Raw genomic sequence first — 22,536 nt, forward strand, 5'->3', positions numbered from 1 at the left:
AATTTACGGCTTTTTCTGTGAATCACATAATCGTCATGTGTTTTGGTTTTACGGAACAGGATTAAGGACACATAAAGGGCTTTTTTTGTACAAAATAAATGACTGAGGGCTTTCATAAATATAAATATAAATATAAATATAAACATGAATATGAATATAAATATTGTTTTTATATTCTAAAAATAAATAAAAATAAAAATAAAAATAAAAATAAAAATAAAAATAAAAATAAAAATAAAAATATTCTTTTTTATATTCTAATAGATAAAACTCAAAGACACATTGACAATAACAGAACAACAGATTTAATTAGTTAGATTAAAAAATACAATTGAGGTGACCAGCGGAGATGACCCTGAAGCCTGAGGCGGCAGTGTCATTCTTATGGAAGTGTATGTACAGGATATTCATAAATAAACACCTTATACTCACAGTCTCAAATTTTATAGAACAATAAGGACATTGAATAACAATCCACATGATGACCGAGGATGAAATAAGTACCAATCCTGAATGAAGGTCAAATAAAAGATAAATAAATGAAAATATTCTATGTCTTGCAGCATGAAGCGGTCATTGTGGGCTTGTTTTTTTTTTATTATAAATTGAGGCAACAGTTAAGTGTTAAGACTGAACAAAAGTTAGTATTATATATATTTTTTTAACTTTAAACCTGGGGTGTCTAAACTTATTCCACTCCAGAAAAATCCAAGGATGCGATTTGTATTATTATTTTTAACATTTTGTTTATAACACACGCCAAATACCATACGGTGTACGTGTGAACTATCATGATATAATTACTAGCGCATCACTTCCAAGGTGCACTGTATTCGGCCACATGCTCCGAGCAGCCGTGTGCCGCCACAGCACCAAATAAAGACTCCCAACATTTAGGCTACTTGGAGGCGTTATGACGTACATTATGTAACCGTCGGACATAATATGAAGAAATAGTTGGAAGCACATCTTCCAGACCTGAGAATGAAATACAATTAAGAATACTCCCCCTAAATAGTCCAAAAAGTGTATATTTTGTCCACAAAAGGGCAAAGTGCTGGCTACTAGTACTACTAGTACTACTAGTACATCTAAATCACCGGGCAGTGCCTTCGTCACAAAGAATAGAGGCAGAAAAGGCAACAATGATCCAATCCGTGGATATTAAGATATTAAGATATTAATATCCACCCCCCGCCAGGTCCAGGAGCGACCCGGCAGCCTCCTGGGCTTCGGCGTCCAGTTGGAGGATCTCCACGGTCTCCAGGTCCAGCTCGCTGTCGTCCGGCAACACCAGGTACTGGTACTCTTGAGACTGGTAGTAATGCAACTCGATGTAGCCGCTGTCGGACAGGGGGTCTTTCTCCAAGTCTTGCTGGTACTCCACCGGCTCGATGGCCACCAGCTCCTCGTGATCCGGGGTCAAAGGAAAATCCGGGTGCTCGTCAAAAGTTGGATTATCGGAGGCCAGGCTGGGGGTCAGCATGAGGGAGGGGGACAGGGAATCTGGACGACACAAAACAATGGAAGCAAACGCAGAAAAAAATAAGACACTCTGTGGTTAGTTGAAGTATTGTGCATGTACAAGTGGTAAAGTTAAAAGTACTTTTGACATATTGTGCATGCAAAAGCAGTAGAATGATGTCCAGTTGTAGTATTGTGCATGTAGAAGCAGTAAAACAATGAATAGTTGAAGTACTGTGCATGTAAAAGTGGTAAAGTTAAAGTACTAAAGTACTACATTGCGCATGTAGAAGCAGTAGAATGATGTACAGTTGTTGTACAGTTGAGTATGAAGTATTTACAGTACACAGACGCCTGCATATAAAAACGAGGACATTAAAGAGGCTATTGCTGCGTTACCGAGGGAATAGAAGGTTGTCGCTATGGCAACGGAGTGCAAACACTAGAAAAATGTCGCATGCCGAGAAAGCTGGCGAGAGGCCGCAATAAAAAACGACAGAGAGCGCCACCACGGAAGAAGCAGAAACAGATAACGCCATTTCTAACCTGACATGTCCATGGAGTCGCACGCCGCCGAGACGCCGTAGTCCACTCCGTCCAGCCTGCACGGACGACAAAGAGGCGCTAGGAGGTGGGTTCGAACACGTGTGAACGTAAGAAGGCGAGCGCAGCAAAGGTCATCCCACTTACAGGGGGGGCTTGCTGGTGAGATTCCTGCTGGCGCCGTGGAACGTGTGCGTCTTCCGGAGAACCTCCAGCAGCGCCGCTCGATGCTCTGGACTCACGCACCACAGAGACCCCTTCCCCACCGACTGGAACCGTGCATATATGCAGTATATATGCAGTATATATGCAGTATATAGTACATGTATAGTACATAGTAGTACATATACAGTATTTAGATGTCCTCACCTGACTTTTGTCCCTCTCCATGCGACAGAAGCTTTTACTCAAGGACAAGTTGTGGCGCACCGAGTTCCTCCATCCGGCACTGGCGGTCCTGTAGTAGGGGAAATTGTCCACGATCCACCCGTAGATGTCCTTCACCGGGAGCCTCTTGTCGGGCGAGTCCTCTATGGCCATGAAGATGAGACTACTGAAGGAGTACGGCGGCTTGGCGGAGGCGGGATGCTGGCCGGCCGACTCCAGCTGAGCCAGCGGCGTTGGGGCTTTGGAAAGTGGCTGCAGGGGGAGCAGGTTTCCCCGCTGATGCAGCCAGCTGAGGCAGGTCAGGTCGTCCTGGTCTGAGGTGATCGGAGGAGGTCCCGCTTCCGGGTGATGGGACGCCGAGCAGTTGGAAAGAGGGGACGAAGAGGACCGCAGAGAATCCGCTGTTGCCGGAGAAAGGGAGGTTGGGGACGGCGGGAAGGAGATGGGTGACAGAGGGAGGTGGTGGCCTGGCGGGGAGAGGGAGAAGGGGCCTCCCAAAGCGATGGGACACGGAGACAGGCGGGGGGGTGTGGGACAGCTATTGTCCATCTCGTCTCTTTGGCTCTCGTGTCCACCGCTGACAGAAAGACAACAAGACAACATTGTAGTCACGATAAACCCGTTTACCACCTTCTAAATATGATTTCAACATAATTAGAGCCCTCTACACATTAAATAGCACCCCTATAGTCACATTTACTCTCCTATTACCCAATATAGCGGACATGATATGAGAAAATAACATATATTTGGCATAATAAACCTGTTTACCACCTTCTAAATAGGATTTTAACATAATTAGAGACCTCTAGATATGAAATAGCACCCCTATAGTCACCTTTACACTCCTATTACATAATATAGCGGACATGATACGAGAAAATAAGACATATTTGGCATAATAAACCCGTTTACCACTTTCTAAATATGATTTCAACATAATTAGAGACCTCTAGATATGAAATAGCACCCCTATAGTCACCTTTACACTCCTATTACATAATATAGCGGACATGATACGAGAAAATAAGACATATTTGGCATAATAAACCCGTTTACCACCTTCTAAATATGATTTCAACATAATTAGAGACCTCTAGATATGAAATAGCACCCCTATAGTCACATTTACACTCCTATTTACACTCCCAATACAGATTACAATATTAAATAAGACACATTAGGCATAATAAACCTATTTACCACCTTCTAAATATGACTTTAACATAATTAGAGACTTCTAGATATGTAATAGCACCCCTATAGTTACATTTACACTCTTATTTACACTCCCAATACAGATTATATTAAATAAGACACACTAGGCATAATAAACTTGTTTAGCACCTTCTAAATATGGCTTTAACATAATTAGAGACCTCTAGATATGAAATAGCACCCCTATAGTCATCTTTCCACACATATCAACCAATATAGTGAACACAATAAGATAAAACAAGTCCTAATATGGACATGTTGATTTGTTGTAGGGTCCCTACAGGGTAGCATCCCTCATTTACAAAAGTTGTATTATTTTGCAGGTGTAGCGTGAGGTGCAACAACAATGATAACAATGATGATCAATAACTAAGCCATGATCAATAACTAAGTGTGCTAAGTGTGCAGTTAAATGTTAGCCACGGGCTCCACTTTCTGCTGTCCATCCACCATAACGATCAAAGTCCATGACATGCACCGGTGGTGTCCACCACCACCACCACCGCCATCATGACGTTGTAAACCGGTATATTCGGGACTAGACGTGTTTCCTTTTAACACACTACGTGCACCACAAGGCTCTTGCTGTCTACAAAGCACGCAGTTCAAATAGCAAATGGCGGAACAATATAAAGTTTCAAGAAAGCCGCCTTTTGTTCCCTTCAGGTGAGGCTCGTTCACAATCGTTCTTGTTTCGGGACACGACCAAAAGTAGGAAAGGATTCGACTCACCTAAGAAGCCCAAAGAGTTCCACTGAACACAAAGGAGGTCAAAATGTACCTTGGTCGGGGTTAAAGGTGGATTTCTGGGGGCCAAAACCTACAGCCGGGAGAGAGGCGGATCTCCTGGTGCGTGTTGAGTTGTGGTGGCGTTGCCGTGGAAACCAAAGAGACGCTTTGCTGCCTGCGTGTCCGCGAGCGCGCTCCCGGTGGAGGAGCGTCACGAGACAGCAAAAAGCCAAAGATGATGGATTAAATACATATTAAAAAAAACATGGACACCAACAGGAAGTTGTTACTCTCGTGGCAACAGTCTGTAAACATCATGCTAGTTGGCTATTTTTGTATCTTTGTCACCCCAATACTCCATCAGAACAGCCTATATTCTACATTCTATATCTATATTCTTTACTATAATGACTAAAAGTGAAGATTTGTCCTTCCGCCTGAAGTATTTAGAGGAAGCAGCGTGATTTGCAATCTTGCTAGCCAATATAGGAGCAGAAAAAAACAGGACAAAATCAAATACGTCTAAATTATAATATAGATAAGAAAGTAAAAATAATAAATCCATTAAGAGTTTGAACTAACATTAAGTTTTTGTCTTATTTGCCCTTCTTCCCCACTCTTTTTGAAAAAAAGTCGACTTTCGAATAAGCTAGCAAGCTAACCAGCTAGCTTGCTAAGCTAGCTGCAGCCGTCTGTTATGTCCCTGCAATGATGCCGGAGCATGTCCACGTCATGTAAACACAGCCTAATAAGTCATTTATCGCGTTATGAACCATATACGGCAACAACTGTGTAATTATTGTATCTGTTGTCTCAGAGGAACTATCCAAAATAAGCGAAATAAGGGCGGGATGTAGCTAACCGTGAAAGACAGCACCTTTCATGACGACACTGAAGCTCATAGGAAAAAGCCTACAATAGACAATTGACTACACAAAGCTGAATATATTTATTTTTTTCCCCTACAAAAAAATCCAAACATCATGCTTTGTCATATTTAGATAAATAAAATCGATAGACATTTGAGTCATGTTTGTGTGCTAGCGACTCTCCACTCATTGACAAACCTTCCAATCTTAACAGCCCTTGTTTAAAAAACAAAAAACCGTAAGCGGCGGAAAAAGAGTATTTGTCAGAATCACTACACACAACGTTGTATTTTCACCGCTTGACGAAATCAACACCGTGCAGGCATGTCTGGACTTGGCTGGCAAACACGTGTATTAAAGAAGGCAAGTGTACAAACAGTCACACACGCTTTTTTTTTTTCTTTTTTGGGACGTCCGGTCCCGTGAACGCCTCACAGTCACCTGACCAGGTGAGACGTTAACCAGTAAATGATGACGGGCTGGAAGATGGCGGTCGCCACGGTGATGTACATGCGGACCTGGGGTTTGGCGCTGGAGCCGGTTGCCATGGAGTCCGACGCCAGAGAGGTGAGGATCTTCATTTTCAGGGAACGGACCTGCGCACATTGGAAAAGTGGGTGAGGAAGATTGACGTTGGTGGCGTCTTCCCAAAAGCGACAACGCCGGTGTTCCTTCTCGTCGAGAGAACGCTACAGAAACACAGGTGTAGCATGGCGGTGGTAGCAGCATGGTCTGGGGCTGCACGAGTGCTAGACACCGGGCAGCTGCGGTTCATTGAGAGAAGACGTGGACTCCGACGTGTACTGTGACGCTGTGAAGGGTTGCTGGGCTGTGTAGCAGTTTTGATGAGGAGACGACAAATGTAGCATTCAAATGTCCTCAATGAACTGGAATGCAAACACAGCTTAAGGCCATACAAGACGTTGATGAACTGACATCGACTGGCCACTGGGTGTCACTAGTGACCCAATTTGATTATTTTCTAATTATTTATCTCAGTCACAAAGATAACATAATAGTAATAGTCTTCACCATCGCCATAATAGGAACACAGGTTACTGTTGTGTGCGTACTCTAAATCCCTGATGTCACTTCCTGTCCACATGCTTGTGTCTTAAACGGTTCATATTAGGTCATTCTATCTAGTATATTGGGTAACATAAGTGTAAAGGTGATTTTGGGGGTGTTATTTTGATGTTGCAACTTTGAGGAAATTAATTCATCGCGGTTGGGTCTGGAAGCAATTAATCCCCAAAAATGAGGGACACCCTCACCTCTTTGCCGTTTGAGTTTCATGGCTACATTCTTGGTTAAATACGGCCTGTTATTAACCTAAGCAATTTTGACACATTCAATCAAAACTTCAAATGAGAAGTGCTATGTGGTGCACTGGCCACTAGGTGTCAGTAACGACCCGGGTGTACGGCTTTGGTCTGACCTTGCGGTTTCGAGTGTGGGCTATAGAGGGCGGTGACGTTCTGCATGCCGACTTTGAGCTAGCTTTTAGGGAAGGAGTCTGGAAGAGGAGAAGTAGCAAGCGTTGAATTGTTCATGCAGCGTTTTCCGTTTCGGCCTCTGCCCGTCAGACATGGCGTGCTGGGTCTATTCCACATACTAAGGCTGACTCCTTTATAGCTCTAATAACGTGAAAAAAAAACCCTATTTAATCCGACTTGTTTATTTACTGACCACAGTCAGTTCTGGAAGCACCTACCTGCCGTCCACCGGGGAGTGCTGTACTTGGGTACTTACTATGAAGAACATAAGGGCACAAGAGGACCAGGCCAGGGCCACGAAGTAGCCATCGCTGCCAAAGAGCAGGCCACACAGCATGGTGAAGATCATCCTGGGCAGAATACGGCCATGAATATGACGGGACCGCGTTGTTCCTGTCGTGGACAAACATTTACCCGACGTATTTGTATCCGCTGTAGGCGATGAGGTCAAAGGTGGACAAGTCGCTGTGTACTGTCAGCAAGTACAAACTGAGCAACATGACCAGGACCTCGATGATGATCCACACCAGGGCAGTGCTGGCGCAGAGTCCGAGCACCTCAGGACTGAACCTTTGTGCACAGCACGACGAGCCAATTAGCTGCCAGCTTCTAAAAGGTGTGACTTTGTGCCAAATGAAGGAACGAGGGCGAACTCCTCACCTTTTCTGGATGCCAAGAGCCATCCCCGCCAGTAGAACGTAGGTGATGAAAGCCATGGCTGAGGAAGCAGGAGACGTCATTATGTGGAAATGCAGGATCCCGGGTGATTGACACGCTAGCTTACTTGGTATGTAAAGATCAGGCGCGTTCACATCTTGTCTCGGAGTCAGCGGAGTGTCCCGATGGTAGCGAACTTCCCAATCCTGCCAAGAGCCGCAGAAGGAGACGAACGTTATTCAAAGCGCTGCCTGCACGACTCCAGCGCCACCATAACCGATAACTACTTTTTAACATTTAGACGCAAGTGTAGCCTGTGCACACCTGGAGGTAAGAAGGTGTGGAACAATTTAGGATTTGATCAACCGTACCTGTTGGTTTGTCCTACTCAAATATCACGACAGTACTACTAGCATATCGCTACTATGAGGAGAAGCAGAGGACAGAGCGGAGGGAGTCGCCTGCTGTGGCCCATCGAGGTGCACTGTATTCGGGCACATGCTCCGAGCAGCCAATTGCAGCCAATGCTCCGAGCAGTGTGTTTAAGTCGCACAAGGCCAAAAATGCATAATTTGGTCGAAAAAAACATACATAAATCGCACTGGATTATCAGTGGCATTTTTTGTGGGTGATTTATTTTCCAAACTACTTAACCAAAACAAACATTACGTCATCTTGGAAGGTAAATTGTAACATGAATCAAACTATGGAATGGATTGAGTAAGGACCTCAAACAATGCACAACGATGAGCCAATTCAAGAAACAATACAAGCAGTTGATGTTTGCTAAATACAAGGATGAAGAGTCTTGAACCAGTCATGATGTGCTATATATATCACTATATTGACACTTACTATGGTACCCATTATGGCATTGGATGCTCATATGACCGCATACTTCGGTACGAGGTACATTATTAAAAAAAAAAAAAAAAAAAACCTTAAACTGAATTATGGAAAGCAGGAAGTGAACAAATGTTGCTGTTATATCTTTGGAAGGCACACAAAAGAGAAAGACGTCTGTCCCTTGGGATTGAGTAGCAGAAGGCCGTTTCCGATGAAGTGGTGATTACCTGGTGTGTGTAAGGGAACATGAGGATCATGAGCTTCCTCAGCACGTATCTGGTGTCCACGGCGAAGAAGTATTTCAGCTTGTTCACCGACATGAACCTGCTGATCTGAAAGGCAAACAAAGGGCAAACATTGGGCTGGATGTTCTACACGCCTTTGCCAGAGTCAATAAACACGGATGAGTCGTTCGAGACTTAATTTTTGCTTAAATATGTAATATACTGTAGAGTAAACAAACCCTTCTGGAGGTAGATGGACATGGTTTAGTATATTTTTCATCCAAATACCAGTCATGCCAAAATGTTGTGTTGCTGCTGGATGTTCACCAAATCCAAGTGCTACTAAAAGTTTTTTTCTTTTCCAAAAGAGGAGACTTTAAAACAAAAAGTGCAGAGACCTTGAGTTCGGTTCTTTGGACCTTTACAAGACACAATTGGCTTGAAAGTACGATGTAGACGCAGTTTGAAAAAGGATGCTATTCCGCCGGTACAAAAAAAGGACAACATAAACGATGTCAAAGTTGCCACAGAACAAATGAAGTCATGTCTTGTTTACACTATTCCATGATAGCAACATCTTATAGAAACATCCTTTCACAGCCATATGTATGTTTATGTATATCACTGAGATCTTGGCTAGAATCACCATAAACACCCTCTGTCTTGTACACCGCCATGTTTGTTTACCTGAGTGACGAGACCCCGATCGTGTAATTTCCAAAATATGGAACTGAACACCACGAGAGCTAGTTCGTCATGGCTGGCGCCGTGAACTATAAATGTCATTTTTTGCTAATTTACGGTTGTTTATTATATACTTACAAACAATATACATAAAAAACACAGAGCGATGAAACTCACCTCTTTGTTGACCATATCCTTGCCCTGGTTGGCGATGGATGAGCCGTACATCATGGCGGCGTTGGCCATGGGGTCGGTGAACAAGTTGTTCACGCCAGCTTGCATGTCGTTGGAGGGCGCCGCCATGTTGTAACCTGGAGTGTAATAGCCCTGACTAGCGGATGTGCTAGTATCGTCAAAAAGCACAGATTCTCCACCCATCGGAGCTGGACGACCTCTTTGTTTACCTGGGGGGGGGGGGAACAGAATAAATAAATGTCACTTGAAGGTACAATGACTGGACTCTGTCAGGTAAAGAAAAATAACATTTTTAATAATAAATATACTTTATTATTAGCTCACAAATATGTAAATACAAGTGATATGTAGTATTCTGGCCACTAGGCAGCAGTAATGACCAAACATTAGCTTACATGGCATTACCTTAACACTGCATGAAATCAGTCATAAGGGTTTTGATACCTATACATGAGAAGAACTGAAATATTACAATTTTAGTAAGTCTCAGGAGGTGCCACAATAATGTATTGGAAGTGTGCTAGCCATGATGCTAGAATTTAGACAGTTTAAATCTACTGTGTACAATAGGGGAACTTTACTACTATCTAGGAGTACCTACTGTTATGGTACATGTTTTGCTTCCTTATGACAGCAATTAAGCACTCTGACCTCTTTATTTGGCGAGCAAAAAAATGAAAGTAAGTACTCATAAATGCCTGAAAGGTGTTATTTTTGCGAAAAGAGTATTACGGTAAAATGGTGATTCATTTTCTACTTACTTGCTCGGTATCCATGATGTGGCAAATCCATGGTAACGTTCGCTGACGTTAGCTTCCAAGATAGAAACAGTGACATATTAGCTAATGCATGTTTTTAAAGACATATAACACTCAACACTGGAAATTTTTAGTGGCGATTAATGAATTTTATACAAATCAAAGTATAGAGCTAACAGTACCTTTCCTAAACTTTAACGCCGCCCCACGTTAGCTCGCTAACAAACCAAAGATGCGAAGGTCTTAATAAATGGCACCGCTACCAACAAACACCAAAACATCTCTGTGGCAAGATTACAAACCTCACATCTAACTATTTAAAAGACAATACAACGTGGATAAGAAAGAAAACTTACCAAGCCTGCTAACGTTTGCTAGCTAGCTACGTGGCTATCAAAAGTGCTCGAGTGGACCCGCCCACTCTGATGTGATTGGTTGACTTGACGTTGCCTGCGTGGCAGTGAACGTACAGGATGGGTTGAGGAACAGTGAGAGTTAGTACTTCCGTGTGGAAAGGTTGCTACAGCGGGAAAAATAAAAATAAATAAAAAATAAAAAAAAACATTAAAAAAAATAATACTACATTACTAAATTTAACAATAAAAAAAAGGTTGCTACAGCGGGGTTAACTGTTTGTGTGGGTTCTTTTTTTCCTCCCCTTTATTTGTATTTTGCTACTTTATTTGCCTTTTATTTATCGTTTACCTTTAATTTGGCCCTTTTGTCAATAGCCTGCTTTGTCTTTATTTTGGAATTTGCTCGAAATTGTTGCCACTTTTGTATGTATATACTCTTTGTATGTTCATTGTTTGTGCTGTGTTCCAATAAAAAATAAAAAAATTAAAAAATATTCGTGTGAGTGGTCACAGAAAGGTAATTAAGATACATTAAAATGTAATCATTGGAACTCCTGCTTGTAATTAAACTGCTGTTTGTTGTTATGTCACACAAGGCGCACATTAGGCACGCTACTACGTAAACAAAGATTTCCACTATCAAATACAGTTCGTATTCACACAGGTTTTATCCCATTTTATCACAGATGTCATGTTATCAGTACAACACACCAATTCCTGACTGGCACGGTTAGTACTGTCCTGGAACTGCTTTAGCATACAACCATTTTATCATCTGGGACATCGACTGATAATAATATATCAGTAATAATAAATAATAATAAATCCCCAAATGTTCTCCATTGAATTTAGATGAGGGGGAGACGCAGGATGTTCAAAGAGAGAAAGCTTTGTTGCCTTTGCCATCCAGAGATGATGACAGTGTGAACACCTGACACTAAATCACATTCATATTCCCGCTCTACTAGTAGGTGTTTATATGTAGGATGTGGGTGGGCGGGTGGGCCGTGTGCTATAGTGGATGACTAAGTGAATAAATATGGAGCTTTTAGGGTGAGTAAACGGCATTGGAATCCACACTTCCTTTGGAGGTTAACTTTCTTTGGAGGGAAAGTGAAAAGGAAATGAAAACAGAAAAAAAATAGCAATTTATTGCTGGAATGAGTGAAAATGGCGGGGTGTGATTGGCATTTGATGAGGATGGAGTGTAAGTAGGTGAAAGGTTGACACGTGTCATCATCATCATCATCATCCTCGCCACCACATTCCACAAGCTTGAGTCATGTGGCGCGCACCTTATTGCCATACGATCCACTCAGAACAAACAACTTCCTGTAAACTTGCCCTCATTATTACGAGACGGTGTTCCGAAATGGGACACCTGACAGTAAATTGGCTCAATGAACAACAAGTTGGGGCGACTTCCTGCGACCAGGGCATTGCCCTCATGGATGATGACAAGTAGTCTCTGCCTTTCCTCTTCCTCTTAAACGCTAACTATGACACGATGAGTAAGTCTCGCCATAAAAATGATCAGCCGCCTTTTCAGGACCAAGTATTAGCGGTAACGTGAGACGTCAGCTCAACAGGTCGGCAGCCGGGACACATCAGCCTGTGCCGGGAACTCGTTCCCGAGGGACGGCAAGGTCAGCGGCAGCTGTTGTGACAACTTAGCCCAATTTTGGCTAGGTGGAAACGTGGTGTGAATAACAAGAAAAAGAAGAAGAAGAAGAAGAAAGAAGGACATGGAGATGTAATTCGGCAGCTTTGTGGTAGCACGCTGACTCAGCTCCACAGGCATGTGTGTGACATTGATGTGGTTTGTCAAGGGAGGGCAACTCTCTAAAACCGCAAACGCAATTTGCTCACACCCCCGTATTTCATAATTACCCTGAAGTGCAACCTTCAAATGATCATCCTGTTTTGTAACACTAGCAGTGCAAAGATGAAGGATGTTTGATCAGTGAGTTGTAACCATCCATTGTAGTGAATTAGCCAATCAGATGCAAGCGTTATCATACATTATTTTATGTGGCCTGCATAATACATGTAAAAAATACACCTATGTACTCATACAGTATATGTACTTGAATTGCATCCATCTACGCCACTTATCCTCACTAGGGTCGTGGACAATGGCTGCACAAACAATCAATCACTGTGTGGCCTACATGCTAACCACTCGACCACCGTGCTGCCCTACAGGGAATAGAACTGGAAGACTAAAATAAGAAAGATGAGAGCAAAGTTTGAATGATAATAAACAAATATAACATAACATACGCTCATGAGTTGTAAGAAATAAAATAAAATAGACATTAACTAACACTAACATAGACTTTCATTTTTTTTTACTGCATGATTGATTTATTTTTTATTTACCAATCTACACTCTTTTCACTTTACTGTTACACATTATTTATTATTTTTTTCCTCCGAAAAAAGTTGGGAAGTGAAAAAACTGCAACATAGAGATTGATTATTTCTCATAATATTAGAACTAAAACAAAAAAAAGTTGGTACGTAAACAATGTGTAATATTTTGACTTTACTCTGGTAATTTTTTTTCCATTTCCATTTCATTTTTCTTACTATTTCATCTTTCTTTTAGCAAACTGGGTTCTCGTAATTATGACTTCATTCCCATAATATTAGCCCTAACTTTTTCCACAACTTAATTTTCCACAAATTACAACTTTACTGTTTTGTTTGTTTCTCATAATACTACAACATTTTGTAAAAAAAACAACTCTGTGCTACTAAAATTACATTTTCAGTTGCTGTCAGCTGTTAAAACACACAAATACGGTTGCTCTTTTTCTTCGTAAAATATAGATGAAAACGGTTAAATTGGATTCAAATTTGAAATGGTTCGCCAGCCCCCGTTTGTTGACTTTAAACACTTAGCATGTTGTGTAATATTTCCCCAACACTTTCTATCGAGAACATGCTGGTATTGTCTCTCCACGAGGGCGGAAGACGCCTCAGGAATCCCGCTCTCTCACCATATTAGGTCAATGACGTCACGTCACGTGGTGGATTCCGCGAGAGATTCCAGGCAACATTATTTCCCGTAAGTGGGGAGGGGGCGTGGCGAAACTATCTTGCCGCTTTAAGACTTTACAACGACACAATCGTTCCCAGACTTTGGCTCGTAGATGCGTGACTAAGCACGATGTGTTGCATGAGAGACATTTTTAAACATTGAAGGACGACCGGGGAGAAAAAAAAGCCGCCATTTCCTTCCTGACCACCCCTTGGATTCGTAGCCGTTTGGACTCGACCGACTCGTCTATAGCTCGGGCTTCGCTGTCACTTTGAACCGCCACACAAACTGAAAGTTACTTTTTTGCTAGCTAGCTAGCAACCAGGAGTACATAATCCACGCCCGGGACCGATTTTATTTTTTTTTAAATTTGAATTCATATCAACAAAGAGGATGTACAGGAACTTAGGGGGGCACGGAAGAGGCGACCCAGCCTACCCGGGCGGCGCTTCTGGGTCTAATTCAGGTTCCCTGGAAAGCACGACTAGCACCTCCACTACACAGCCGGAACAGGTGAGTCTATACCTGTTCTATTTACCGTCTTTATGCTTGGATTATGGCTGTTATAACACGTATAACATGTATAACATGCTAACATACGTGCTTTGGTGTAAGAGGAATAGAAAATGTGTCAAACCTGTATCCCTAGCCTACCTAAATACCTGCATTTGTGTACATTTGCTTTAAGGGAAAATATTAGTACACTATTAGTACACATCAGCCACTATTTACTATAGCGATTATATAGCAATATTTATCATATAAATACTCATTTTTCTTCTCAGAAATACACCATGGCGGGCAGCAGCCAGTTCATACCCAGCCTCAACGCCATCACCACCAACCAGGACCTCCAGTGGCTGGTCCAGCCCTCCCTAATGCATCCGCCCGGTCCCTCTCCATCCCCGGCGCCTCCCTACCCGTCGCCGTCCCTCTCCGGGGCGCGCCCGCCCCACTCCCATTTCATCAGGCCGGGGGTCATAAGGGCAAGCGCCAACACGGCAACCGTTTCCACGCGACGCAGGATGGACGAACACGTAAGGCAGAAATAATTGGTATGATCCAAAGCGTGTCTCATCGGCGTTGACTTATCGGGAAGTGACGGGTGTGCAATATCCTGCGACGGCCGCCATGACACATACGTATGTGGCGTCACGGTGCAACTTGCGCAACGACTTGATGCTTCAGCTTCATCCAAAACGCCATATTTGATGACTAAGTGCGCGTTGTTTATTTCCCCGGTTTACTCGGAGACAATATTGACTGAGTGAAATGATGAGCTGCGACAAACAAACATGGCCGACAGAGCAGGGCTGCATGGCAAAAAGGAAAAAAAAAAAAAGACCCGACTCACTTTCACCAAAAGTCCTGTTTTGTTTTTTTTTGATGAGTCCGCTTCCGTCACGCTAGTATCACAGAAGTTCATTGTACAGGAAGTACAGGCCTGCACATGACTCACATGGGGGGGGGGGGCAGCAAGTCATGTAATATGACTCACACCTGAGTCACCGTTGGGTCTGAGCGTGACTCATCGGTCTTTGAAAGGGTGGCAATCGTTCAATACGATGCCAATGAAGGCGGGGCCAGGGCGGCGCACACACGGGCAGACAATTGATGACTAATATTGATATTATTATATTATTGTCTATATGTGCCCCGGGATTGGCTGGCCACCAGTCCAGGGTGGACCCAAAGACAGCTGGGATAGGCTCCAGCACCCCCCCCCGCGACCCTTGTGAGCAAAAGCGGTAGAAAATGAATGAATGAATATTATTGACATTATATTATTGACATTAATATATTATACATTATTGACATTATCATATTATTTACATTGACATTTACATTATTATATTAGACATTATTATATTATTTACATTATTAACATTTACATTATTGGCATTATTATATTATTGACATTATTATATTAGTGACATTATTGACAATATCATTTACATTATTGACATTATTATATTATTTACATTATTGACATATTATTGGCATGATTATATTGTTGACATTATATTATTGACATTTTTAAAATTATATTATTTACATTATTGACATTATTATATTATTGGCATTATTATTTACATGATTATATTATTTACATGATTATATTATTGACATTATTTACATTATATTATTGGCATTATTTACATTTTGACATTATATTATTGATATTATATATATTGACATTATTATATTATTGACATTAAATCATATTTTTGGCGTAGTAGAAAAAGACGTATTGACGCAGAAACAATTATTGGCACATTTGAGAAAACCACTGCTATCAAGTTGAAAGCGGAATGTGAAAAAAAATCAAAGCACTCGGACTGCAAAAGAAGACGTCTCCGTAGTCCAAGCTAAAGACCTGCACTGAAAAACTGCTGTTTTCTTTCCCAGTTGTCTCAAGAGGAGCTGGAGAGGCGAAGGCTAAGACGAGAGCGGAATAAGCTGGCAGCAGCAAAATGTCGCAATCGGCGTCGGGAGCTGACGGATTCGCTGCAAAACGTAAGCCTGGCTTTTCGGGATCACCGCAAACACAGTCCAACCTCCAATTAGTCGGGAGAAAGCTCCTCACTGACTGGCCTGCCAACATGTACACATTTAGAGTAGTCAACATCCAATGCAACGCCTGGATACGGGAATGCTCTCCTGGTTGGATAAATCTCCTACATGGAGACACGACAGAAACCGATCTGGTCTAGAGGCTAACGGTTCCACGGTCTCAGTGGGTCCTTCATTGTCTTCTACTTTGTTTTTTAGGAGACCGACGAGCTTGAGGATGAGAAGTCTCGTTTACAAAAGGAGATCGCCGATTTGCAAAAAGAGAAAGAAAAGCTGGAATTGGTCCTGGAGGCCCACCGCCCCATCTGCAAAATCGAGGACTCCGACTCGGATTCGGACCCCAGCTCGTCGCTGTCGTCCTTGGCGTGCATCAAAATGGAGCCCGAGGACTACAGCGGCAGACCGGGACCATCGAGGAAGCAAGCGGCAAAGGCGGAGAAGCCCAAACCGAAAATCACCATCCCGACAAAACCTATGACATCATCATCGTCGTCGTCGTTGTCGACGTCATCATCGCTAGCCCCCGCCGTCAGCCACGAGTCGGAGTCCCTGCACACCCCCGTCCTCACATCCACCCCGTCTCTCACGCCCTTCACGGCCAGCATGATCTTCACTTACCCCTCGGACGGCGGCACCCCCGCGGCGTCCGCGGGCGGGGCGGCGCCTATGGGCAGCTTCCCCGCGTCTCAGGCGCCGCAGGCTTGCGGCGTGGCGCATCGCCGCAGCAGCAGCAGCGGCGACCAATCGGATCACTCCTTGCACTCGCCAACTATCCTCACACTGTGATTGAACGTCCTGGAGGGGAGGGGGAAGGGGAGGGGGAAGGGGAGGGGGGGTCGCTAGGCAACATGGAAACAAACCGTCAACCATCATTTCAAAATGTGCTTCATTTCATCTAAAAGCATTCACGATTATGCTCCTACTTTATAGAAATATTAGATTTTTACTTGTTTAGGATGAACAGCATGCCGGGGATTATTATTATTATTACTCTTTACTATTTTACATATTTGATCATATTGACAATATATTGACCACTAAGGCTGGGCCGTAGGAGTTAATAGAGATACTATATTTATTATGAAGAGTGTAATATATTTTTGATAATGTTCTCTGAAGGGTGCCATTTTCAGGTGGGCAGTGCCTTACTTTTAATATTTTCATCTGCGCTGTTTCAGAGACAATAAAGGAACTGTTCGACTGTTGTTGGTGTCAAATTATTTGCATTTTTCATATATATGAAACGCAAACACAAACGTGGTGTTCAAGGTCCCACATTATGCTATATAAAAAAGGTAATACGTGTGTAATATGTGTTTTTTACATGTTATTAATACGTGTAATAGGTGTTTCGCCAAACACCTAACATGAAAGCACTAATTGTTTATATATGTCTCTACTTGGCTTTAAATGGCTAAAAATGCTAGCATGCTAATATTAGCAGGATAACAATGCTAATATGCTAACATTAGCATGCTATGCTAACACCTAACATGGGAGTTCTACTTAGAAAAAGGGCAAAAAGCCATTATGCTAATGTTAGCAAGCTAGCATTCTAATGTTAGAGTTGTTTGCAAGCATGCTAAAATATAGCATAATATTGCCGTTTATATAAATGTCTACCTGTGAAAATGTATAAAAATTAAAGCATGTTAACATTAACATGGTAGCAATGCTAACACCAAGCATAGTGTCTACCAATGAAAACGGCTAAAAATGCCAGTATGCTAATGTTAGCGAGCGTGCTAACAATGCTAACATGCAAACATTCACATTAGCAAATAGGACAATAGCGCTAAGTGTTAATGAAAATGTCTAAAATGCTACTATGTAAATGTTAGCATGCTAGCAATGCTAACTGCTGTCATGTAACACCTAGCATGATATCCTGATTTGTAGACTGAGCATCGCCCTCGTCAGCGTGGGACCCAAAAATAAAACTGATGAACATCTGTAAAGTCAGAGCATGGACGCGGCCCGGCGTGAAGGTCAAAACAACACGTGCGCAAATCAATCCGGTCAGCACGTGTTGGCGAAACGGCGGACACACAAAGAAAGGTCGGCGGAATCGTGTCGTAGCACTGTACTGTATTTAAAGCTCTTCAATGCACTACCAGCACACAGCCCGCCATCAAACATCTCCGGGAACATCCTGGGCATGGCTTCACGTCAACTAAAAGGGTTCCTTGGTCCTTCCAGTTCATACAAAGCAAGAAGAGTCCAAGGTCAAACTGTCCTTGGTGTTGCAGGCCAAATACAAAGCATACACAGGAGACCAAAAGAGGAGCAACCGAGGCTGCGTTCACACGTCAGGTTCGATACTTTTGTCAAGTTTGCGGTGCGGTGAAGACGAGGAAACAAAAGGTGTCCAAAGTGCGGCCTGCAGCACTTATGCAAACATGGCATTTTACAACGCTAGTCCAACAATAAAAATGGATTCTACTAGTAACTAATGATGTGATATCATCAGGAGAAATCATACTTTGCAACATGGAAATATTATGAGAAACAAACTAACTAACTTTGAAAAAACGAGGTTCTGGAAAAAGATACAACGTTGGGAAGTCCGATTTTCACTTTTTTTGCCGAAAACCGATACCATACAGCATTTTTTTCATATCGATTTTCATGGTCACAGGAAATAATCCGATACCGATGTAGACCGATATCACGTTTTCATGCTGATATCGGATATCCCTAATATAATGTTACGAATATAAAGTCAAAATATGATGGGAATAAAGTCATAAAATTAGCCAAACAGCAGAAATGCAAAACACGGCAGACTAACGTTCAAATATGAAGCCAAAAAAGTCCTATTGCGGGAAAAAAAGTCACATTTTTACGAGAATAAACTTTTAGTATTATGAGGAAAAATAATCTCATTTTAGTAGCATAGAGATTAAATTAGTTTTAATCTGTTTTTGACTGGCGTAACGACACCTCGCAACACCACATGAAACTAGATGCTAACCCTAACCACACGAAACTAGCCGCTAGCGGGTAAAAAAAGTCCTGTTGCGGGGAAAAAAGTCACATTTTTACGAGAATAAACTTGTTTTATGACGAAAAATAATCTCATTTCAGTAGCATGGAGATTAAATTAGTTTTAATCTGTTTTTGACTGGCGTAACGACACCTTGCAACACCACATGAAACTAGCCGCTAGCCTGTTAGCAGCTAAAAAAAAGTCCTATTGCGGGAAAAAAAAGTCAGATTTTTACGAGAATAAATTTGTAGTGTTATGAGGAAAAATAATCTCATTTTAGTAGCATGGAGATTAAATTTGTTTTAATCTGTTTTTGACCTTGCCACATGAAACTAGCCACTAGCCGGTTAGCCTGCTAGCCACTTAGCGACTAGTTTCATATTGGAGCTGCTGTCTTTTTGTATTAGAGGCTACTAGTAGCACAGTACGGGTAATCTTGCCTTATTAGAGTTTTTTATCGGAGTTATCGGAGCCATAATGACGGCGCCCCCCACCAAACCTGACAAGTGTGAAGGCACCCCAAAAGTGAACAACAGCAAGAAAAAAAAAAAAAAAACGCAGTAGAATGGAAACAGAAACCTTTCCGGTCTGATACAAAGACTTTCCAGTTGGATTTTCCCGTTTTGTTTTTTTTTCCATTTTGAAAAAGCGCCAAACTACCAGTTCCGAGCGAGGTCCAAAAACATCCACGTGGCGTGCCGGGTCCGGTCTTGTACCCGCCGCTGTAAACCTGAAGGGGCCGCCACATCATAGCGCTGAGAAAAACAAGCATCATGCACGTCTTATGGCACTCGCGTCTAATATGGAATATCAAATACGCTCTTTTATGGTCCGGTTTCAGTGCTTGGGATTCCATGGACTAAATATGGCTCAAAACTGGATTGGAATCGATCTTTGATTTGAAGATCAACGATAGTCCAGTGGAAGTCCAGAAGAAAAGGCTTACCCAGCAGGCACGCCACGTTGAGGAACGACTCGTGGCGTTGAACTTTTCCAGTAAAACCGTATTTGTCAATCGGGACAACATTGAAGTGGAACATTTAAGGAATGTCGAACTGCAACGTTGAGTCCGAATGTTAAAAAAAAACGACCAAATTGATGTCGGAACCCGACGATGACAGACGTCAACAGCCGATGGACGTCGTTTCAGCGCGGCGTGCCCGCTGGGTTTTTTTCCAGCAGTGTCGGCTAGTCCAGTGCACGGTGCGTTCAAGGGACCCCCAGATGGGTCCGTCTTTTTTTAAACAACAAAGAACTGCAAAAGGAGAATTGTGCCCCTCGAAAAAGAGACGAGTCGTTAGAAAAAGCTGTAAAATCGACCTCGGGTTATCCGGCCTATGAAACGTGTGAAAACGCCAGCGATGGCGGCGCCGGGAAAGTCCTGCGGCATTCGAAGGCTTCGATGGAAATGCCCGACAAAGCCGTCGCCGCTCGTCTAGCCCTCAGCATCCACGTTTGAGCCCTTTTCCCGCCGCGACGCCGCATCAGTCATCCGGGGAGCAGACCAAGTGGAGCTGGTCCGGACTCCCCACGCTTCCCGTGCTGGAACTCCCGTCGCCCAGGTCCCGGGCCACCATGCAAGGCAGGGCGAGCTCGGTGGAGCCGCCGGGGCTGGAGTCGCTCCTGCTGACGCACTCCTCCTCCAGGACCAGGCACAGCTCCTTCAGGTCCAGGTTCTCCTTCACCAGGCCGTCCTGCATGCGCTCCAGCTCGGCCAGCTTCTTCAAGTAGCCCCCCAGGTCCTCCCGCATGACTTTGGCGGCGTGGTGCCCGAAGAGCTGCCACTCCCGCGCCAGCTTCTTCACTTTGAGCCGGTCGTCGTCCAGGAAGCAGCACAGGTCCCTCAGCTCCACGTTCTCCTCCTGCAGACGCTGGTTGATGACTTTCAGCTCCCTGATTTCCAGGAGGTGGCCCTGCAGCTGTTTGTTCACCTCCTTGATGAGCCTCCCGCGTTGGATGAGGGCTGAGATCTTCTCGGACTCCTCCTTGCGCAGACGACTCAGGAGCTCCTCCTTGGAGCACGCCAAGAGGTCCTCGTCGGACATCTTGGACAGCTCCCGGTTCAGGAGCTCGCTTTCGCTGCTCATCTTCTCCGTCATGTCACAACGACCCCCCCACTACGGTAATCCCTGAGAATGGAAAATGTGCTTCAGGAGCTCGACACCCTCATCCAGTGTTGTCTTCCAGGTGTGAGCATCACGCCGGAGGCAGAAAGCTTCCAGTTGGGAGATCTTCTGTGCCGAATGAGTGAAATGCACCACAAAGGAAACTAAATCAACCTGTAAGCAGCTTCTTCCAGCAGAGGCCTCCACAGGAACAGGAAAGGAACTGTGCTTATTTTGGAGGGTGTTTTCAAGGCAAATACGGAACCCACTTCGATCCACTGCTTGTTTTTCCTATTTATTCCATCAGGCTCCGGTGATTGACGGCCCGCAGATGTTGGCTTTCTACCGCCGCTGCCATCGTCTGATCGGATTGTCCTCCGCTCGCCTCGGCTGAATGGACTCGGCTCTTCCCCGGTTCGGTGGCTGCCAACGGGGGGAGAAAGCAGGGGGCTTCTCACGAAGGGTTCATTACTCCGCGTGTAAAAAACAAAGCACAATTTAAAAACGGTCCTTTTTGCTCAGCTGAGCGCCGGGGTTTCTGCTCCTCATTGAGCCGGAGGGTCAGCGCCACAATGTCCGCCTCCTCCGCCACTTTCACGGTTTGTGAATCTGCTAGCAGCTAACGGGATCAAGCTAAAGACTTCACCGGAAACAGCTTTACTGGTACTTCAAAGTAAAAGCACAATCGTCAGGCTATTTACGCTCAAGCGAAGCGTTGTTTTTAAAACAGACAAACCTGTACATTTCGAACAACTTAAGACTTAATATTGTAATTTTCACTTCCATTTAGTGCTCGTTTGTGGTTCTTAATATTAAATAAGCTTTTATTTTGACATCTACAGGAAGCACCAGTCTGATAAAAGCACAATTTTGATGCTTTTATCAGTGGTAGATCATAAATATTTGTCATCTCCTTAAGTCTCTCCCGGTTGTTGTGGACATCATTAAAAAATCATAAGAGGTATATTAAAAGGCTATGTTGTTATTTCAAATGGGAGTATTGGCACAGGTCCCACCCTTTCCACGGAATGAAGCCCATTTCCAAGAAAATACTGTGGAGTTTAGGTCCATAAACGCCCTAAATATAAAAATACGTAGTTGCTAGCCTCTTTCTAACAACAACAACAACAACAATCACACACAATCACATTTCCAAGGAAATGCCTGTGAAACCACTTCCTGTAGGATGTTCCTTGCAGGATGTCAACAACATGCACCGTGCTACTGCTAGTTTTGTTCCAATACTACCGATATTGGAAAGTATGTCATGCATCTAAAGCCACTTCCTGTGGGATGTTAGAAGCGGAATGACAGACGCAATCCCCAAAGCAAAGATGCGTTTGTGGTCTGCTCGTTTCTTTTCAAACAACAACAATGGGGGCCCCTTTTCAATAGC

The 22,536-nt window shown here is 43.4% G+C and overlaps 3 protein-coding genes across 5 annotated transcripts; all 3 read right to left on the reverse strand.

Annotated features, from left to right (window-relative positions):
• Positions 1–889: 889 nt before the first annotated feature.
• On the reverse strand, positions 890–2,943 carry LOC131110005 (uncharacterized). The gene is made up of 4 exons (XM_078788632.1): positions 2,377–2,943; positions 2,155–2,276; positions 2,011–2,066; positions 890–1,506 (listed from the first exon to the last, which is right to left on the reverse strand). The coding sequence occupies exons 1-4, from the start codon at positions 2,941–2,943 to the stop codon at positions 1,181–1,183; spliced, it is 1,071 nt and encodes a 356-aa protein (XP_078644758.1). The 3' UTR covers positions 890–1,180.
• Positions 2,944–5,271: 2,328 nt separating this feature from the next.
• yif1a (Yip1 interacting factor homolog A (S. cerevisiae)) lies at positions 5,272–16,834 on the reverse strand. Of its 3 annotated transcripts, none has more exons than XM_058065190.2 (9): positions 16,665–16,834; positions 10,074–10,125; positions 9,295–9,521; positions 8,437–8,541; positions 7,491–7,569; positions 7,367–7,424; positions 7,121–7,276; positions 6,963–7,056; positions 5,272–5,806 (listed from the first exon to the last, which is right to left on the reverse strand). In XM_058065190.2, the coding sequence occupies exons 1-9, from the start codon at positions 16,761–16,763 to the stop codon at positions 5,648–5,650; spliced, it is 1,029 nt and encodes a 342-aa protein (XP_057921173.2). In that variant the 5' UTR covers positions 16,764–16,834; the 3' UTR covers positions 5,272–5,647. The 3 variants fall into 3 exon arrangements, with proteins under 3 accessions (XP_057921173.2, XP_057921175.2, XP_057921176.2); XM_058065192.2 differs by lacking the exon at positions 16,665–16,834 and adding an exon at positions 10,427–10,574; XM_058065193.2 differs by lacking the exon at positions 16,665–16,834 and adding an exon at positions 10,253–10,274.
• Positions 16,835–18,119: 1,285 nt separating this feature from the next.
• Positions 18,120–21,760, reverse strand: ccdc85b (coiled-coil domain containing 85B). The gene has a single exon (XM_058065196.2). It carries the CDS (start codon positions 21,132–21,134, stop codon positions 20,520–20,522), a length of 615 nt encoding a protein of 204 aa, XP_057921179.1. The 5' UTR covers positions 21,135–21,760; the 3' UTR covers positions 18,120–20,519.
• Between the last annotated feature and the right edge of the window lie 776 nt (positions 21,761–22,536).

The sequence above is a fragment of the Doryrhamphus excisus genome, linkage group LG23 (genome assembly GCF_037039965.1).
Source record: "Doryrhamphus excisus strain RoL-2023G ecotype Guam linkage group LG23, RoL_Dexc_Guam_v1.1, whole genome shotgun sequence".
NCBI classification, from domain to species: Eukaryota; Metazoa; Chordata; class Actinopteri; order Syngnathiformes; family Syngnathidae; genus Doryrhamphus; species Doryrhamphus excisus.

What these genes read in the sequence shown, in the direction of transcription:
- LOC131110005 (XM_078788632.1), bottom strand. Translation starts at nt 2,943, where the DNA reads ATGGACAATAGCTGTCCCACACCCCCCCGCCTGTCTCCGTGTCCCATC. An exon ending in TGGAGAGGGACAAAAGTCAG is followed by an intron (nt 2,277 to 2,376) that starts GTGAGGACATCT and finishes GCACGGTTCCAG; the next exon opens with TCGGTGGGGAAGGGGTCTCT. An exon ending in CGACTCCATGGACATGTCAG is followed by an intron (nt 1,507 to 2,010) that starts GTTAGAAATGGC and finishes TGTGTCGTCCAG; the next exon opens with ATTCCCTGTCCCCCTCCCTC.
- yif1a (XM_058065190.2), bottom strand. Translation starts at nt 16,763, where the DNA reads ATGCGCCACGCCGCAAGCCTGCGGCGCCTGAGACGCGGGGAAGCTGCC. An exon ending in AGCGGATACAAATACGTCGG is followed by an intron (nt 7,057 to 7,120) that starts GTAAATGTTTGT and finishes TATTCTGCCCAG; the next exon opens with GATGATCTTCACCATGCTGT. An exon ending in GTGCCCTTATGTTCTTCATA is followed by an intron (nt 5,807 to 6,962) that starts GTAAGTACCCAA and finishes CAATGTGCGCAG; the next exon opens with GTCCGTTCCCTGAAAATGAA.
- ccdc85b (XM_058065196.2), bottom strand. Translation starts at nt 21,134, where the DNA reads ATGACGGAGAAGATGAGCAGCGAAAGCGAGCTCCTGAACCGGGAGCTG.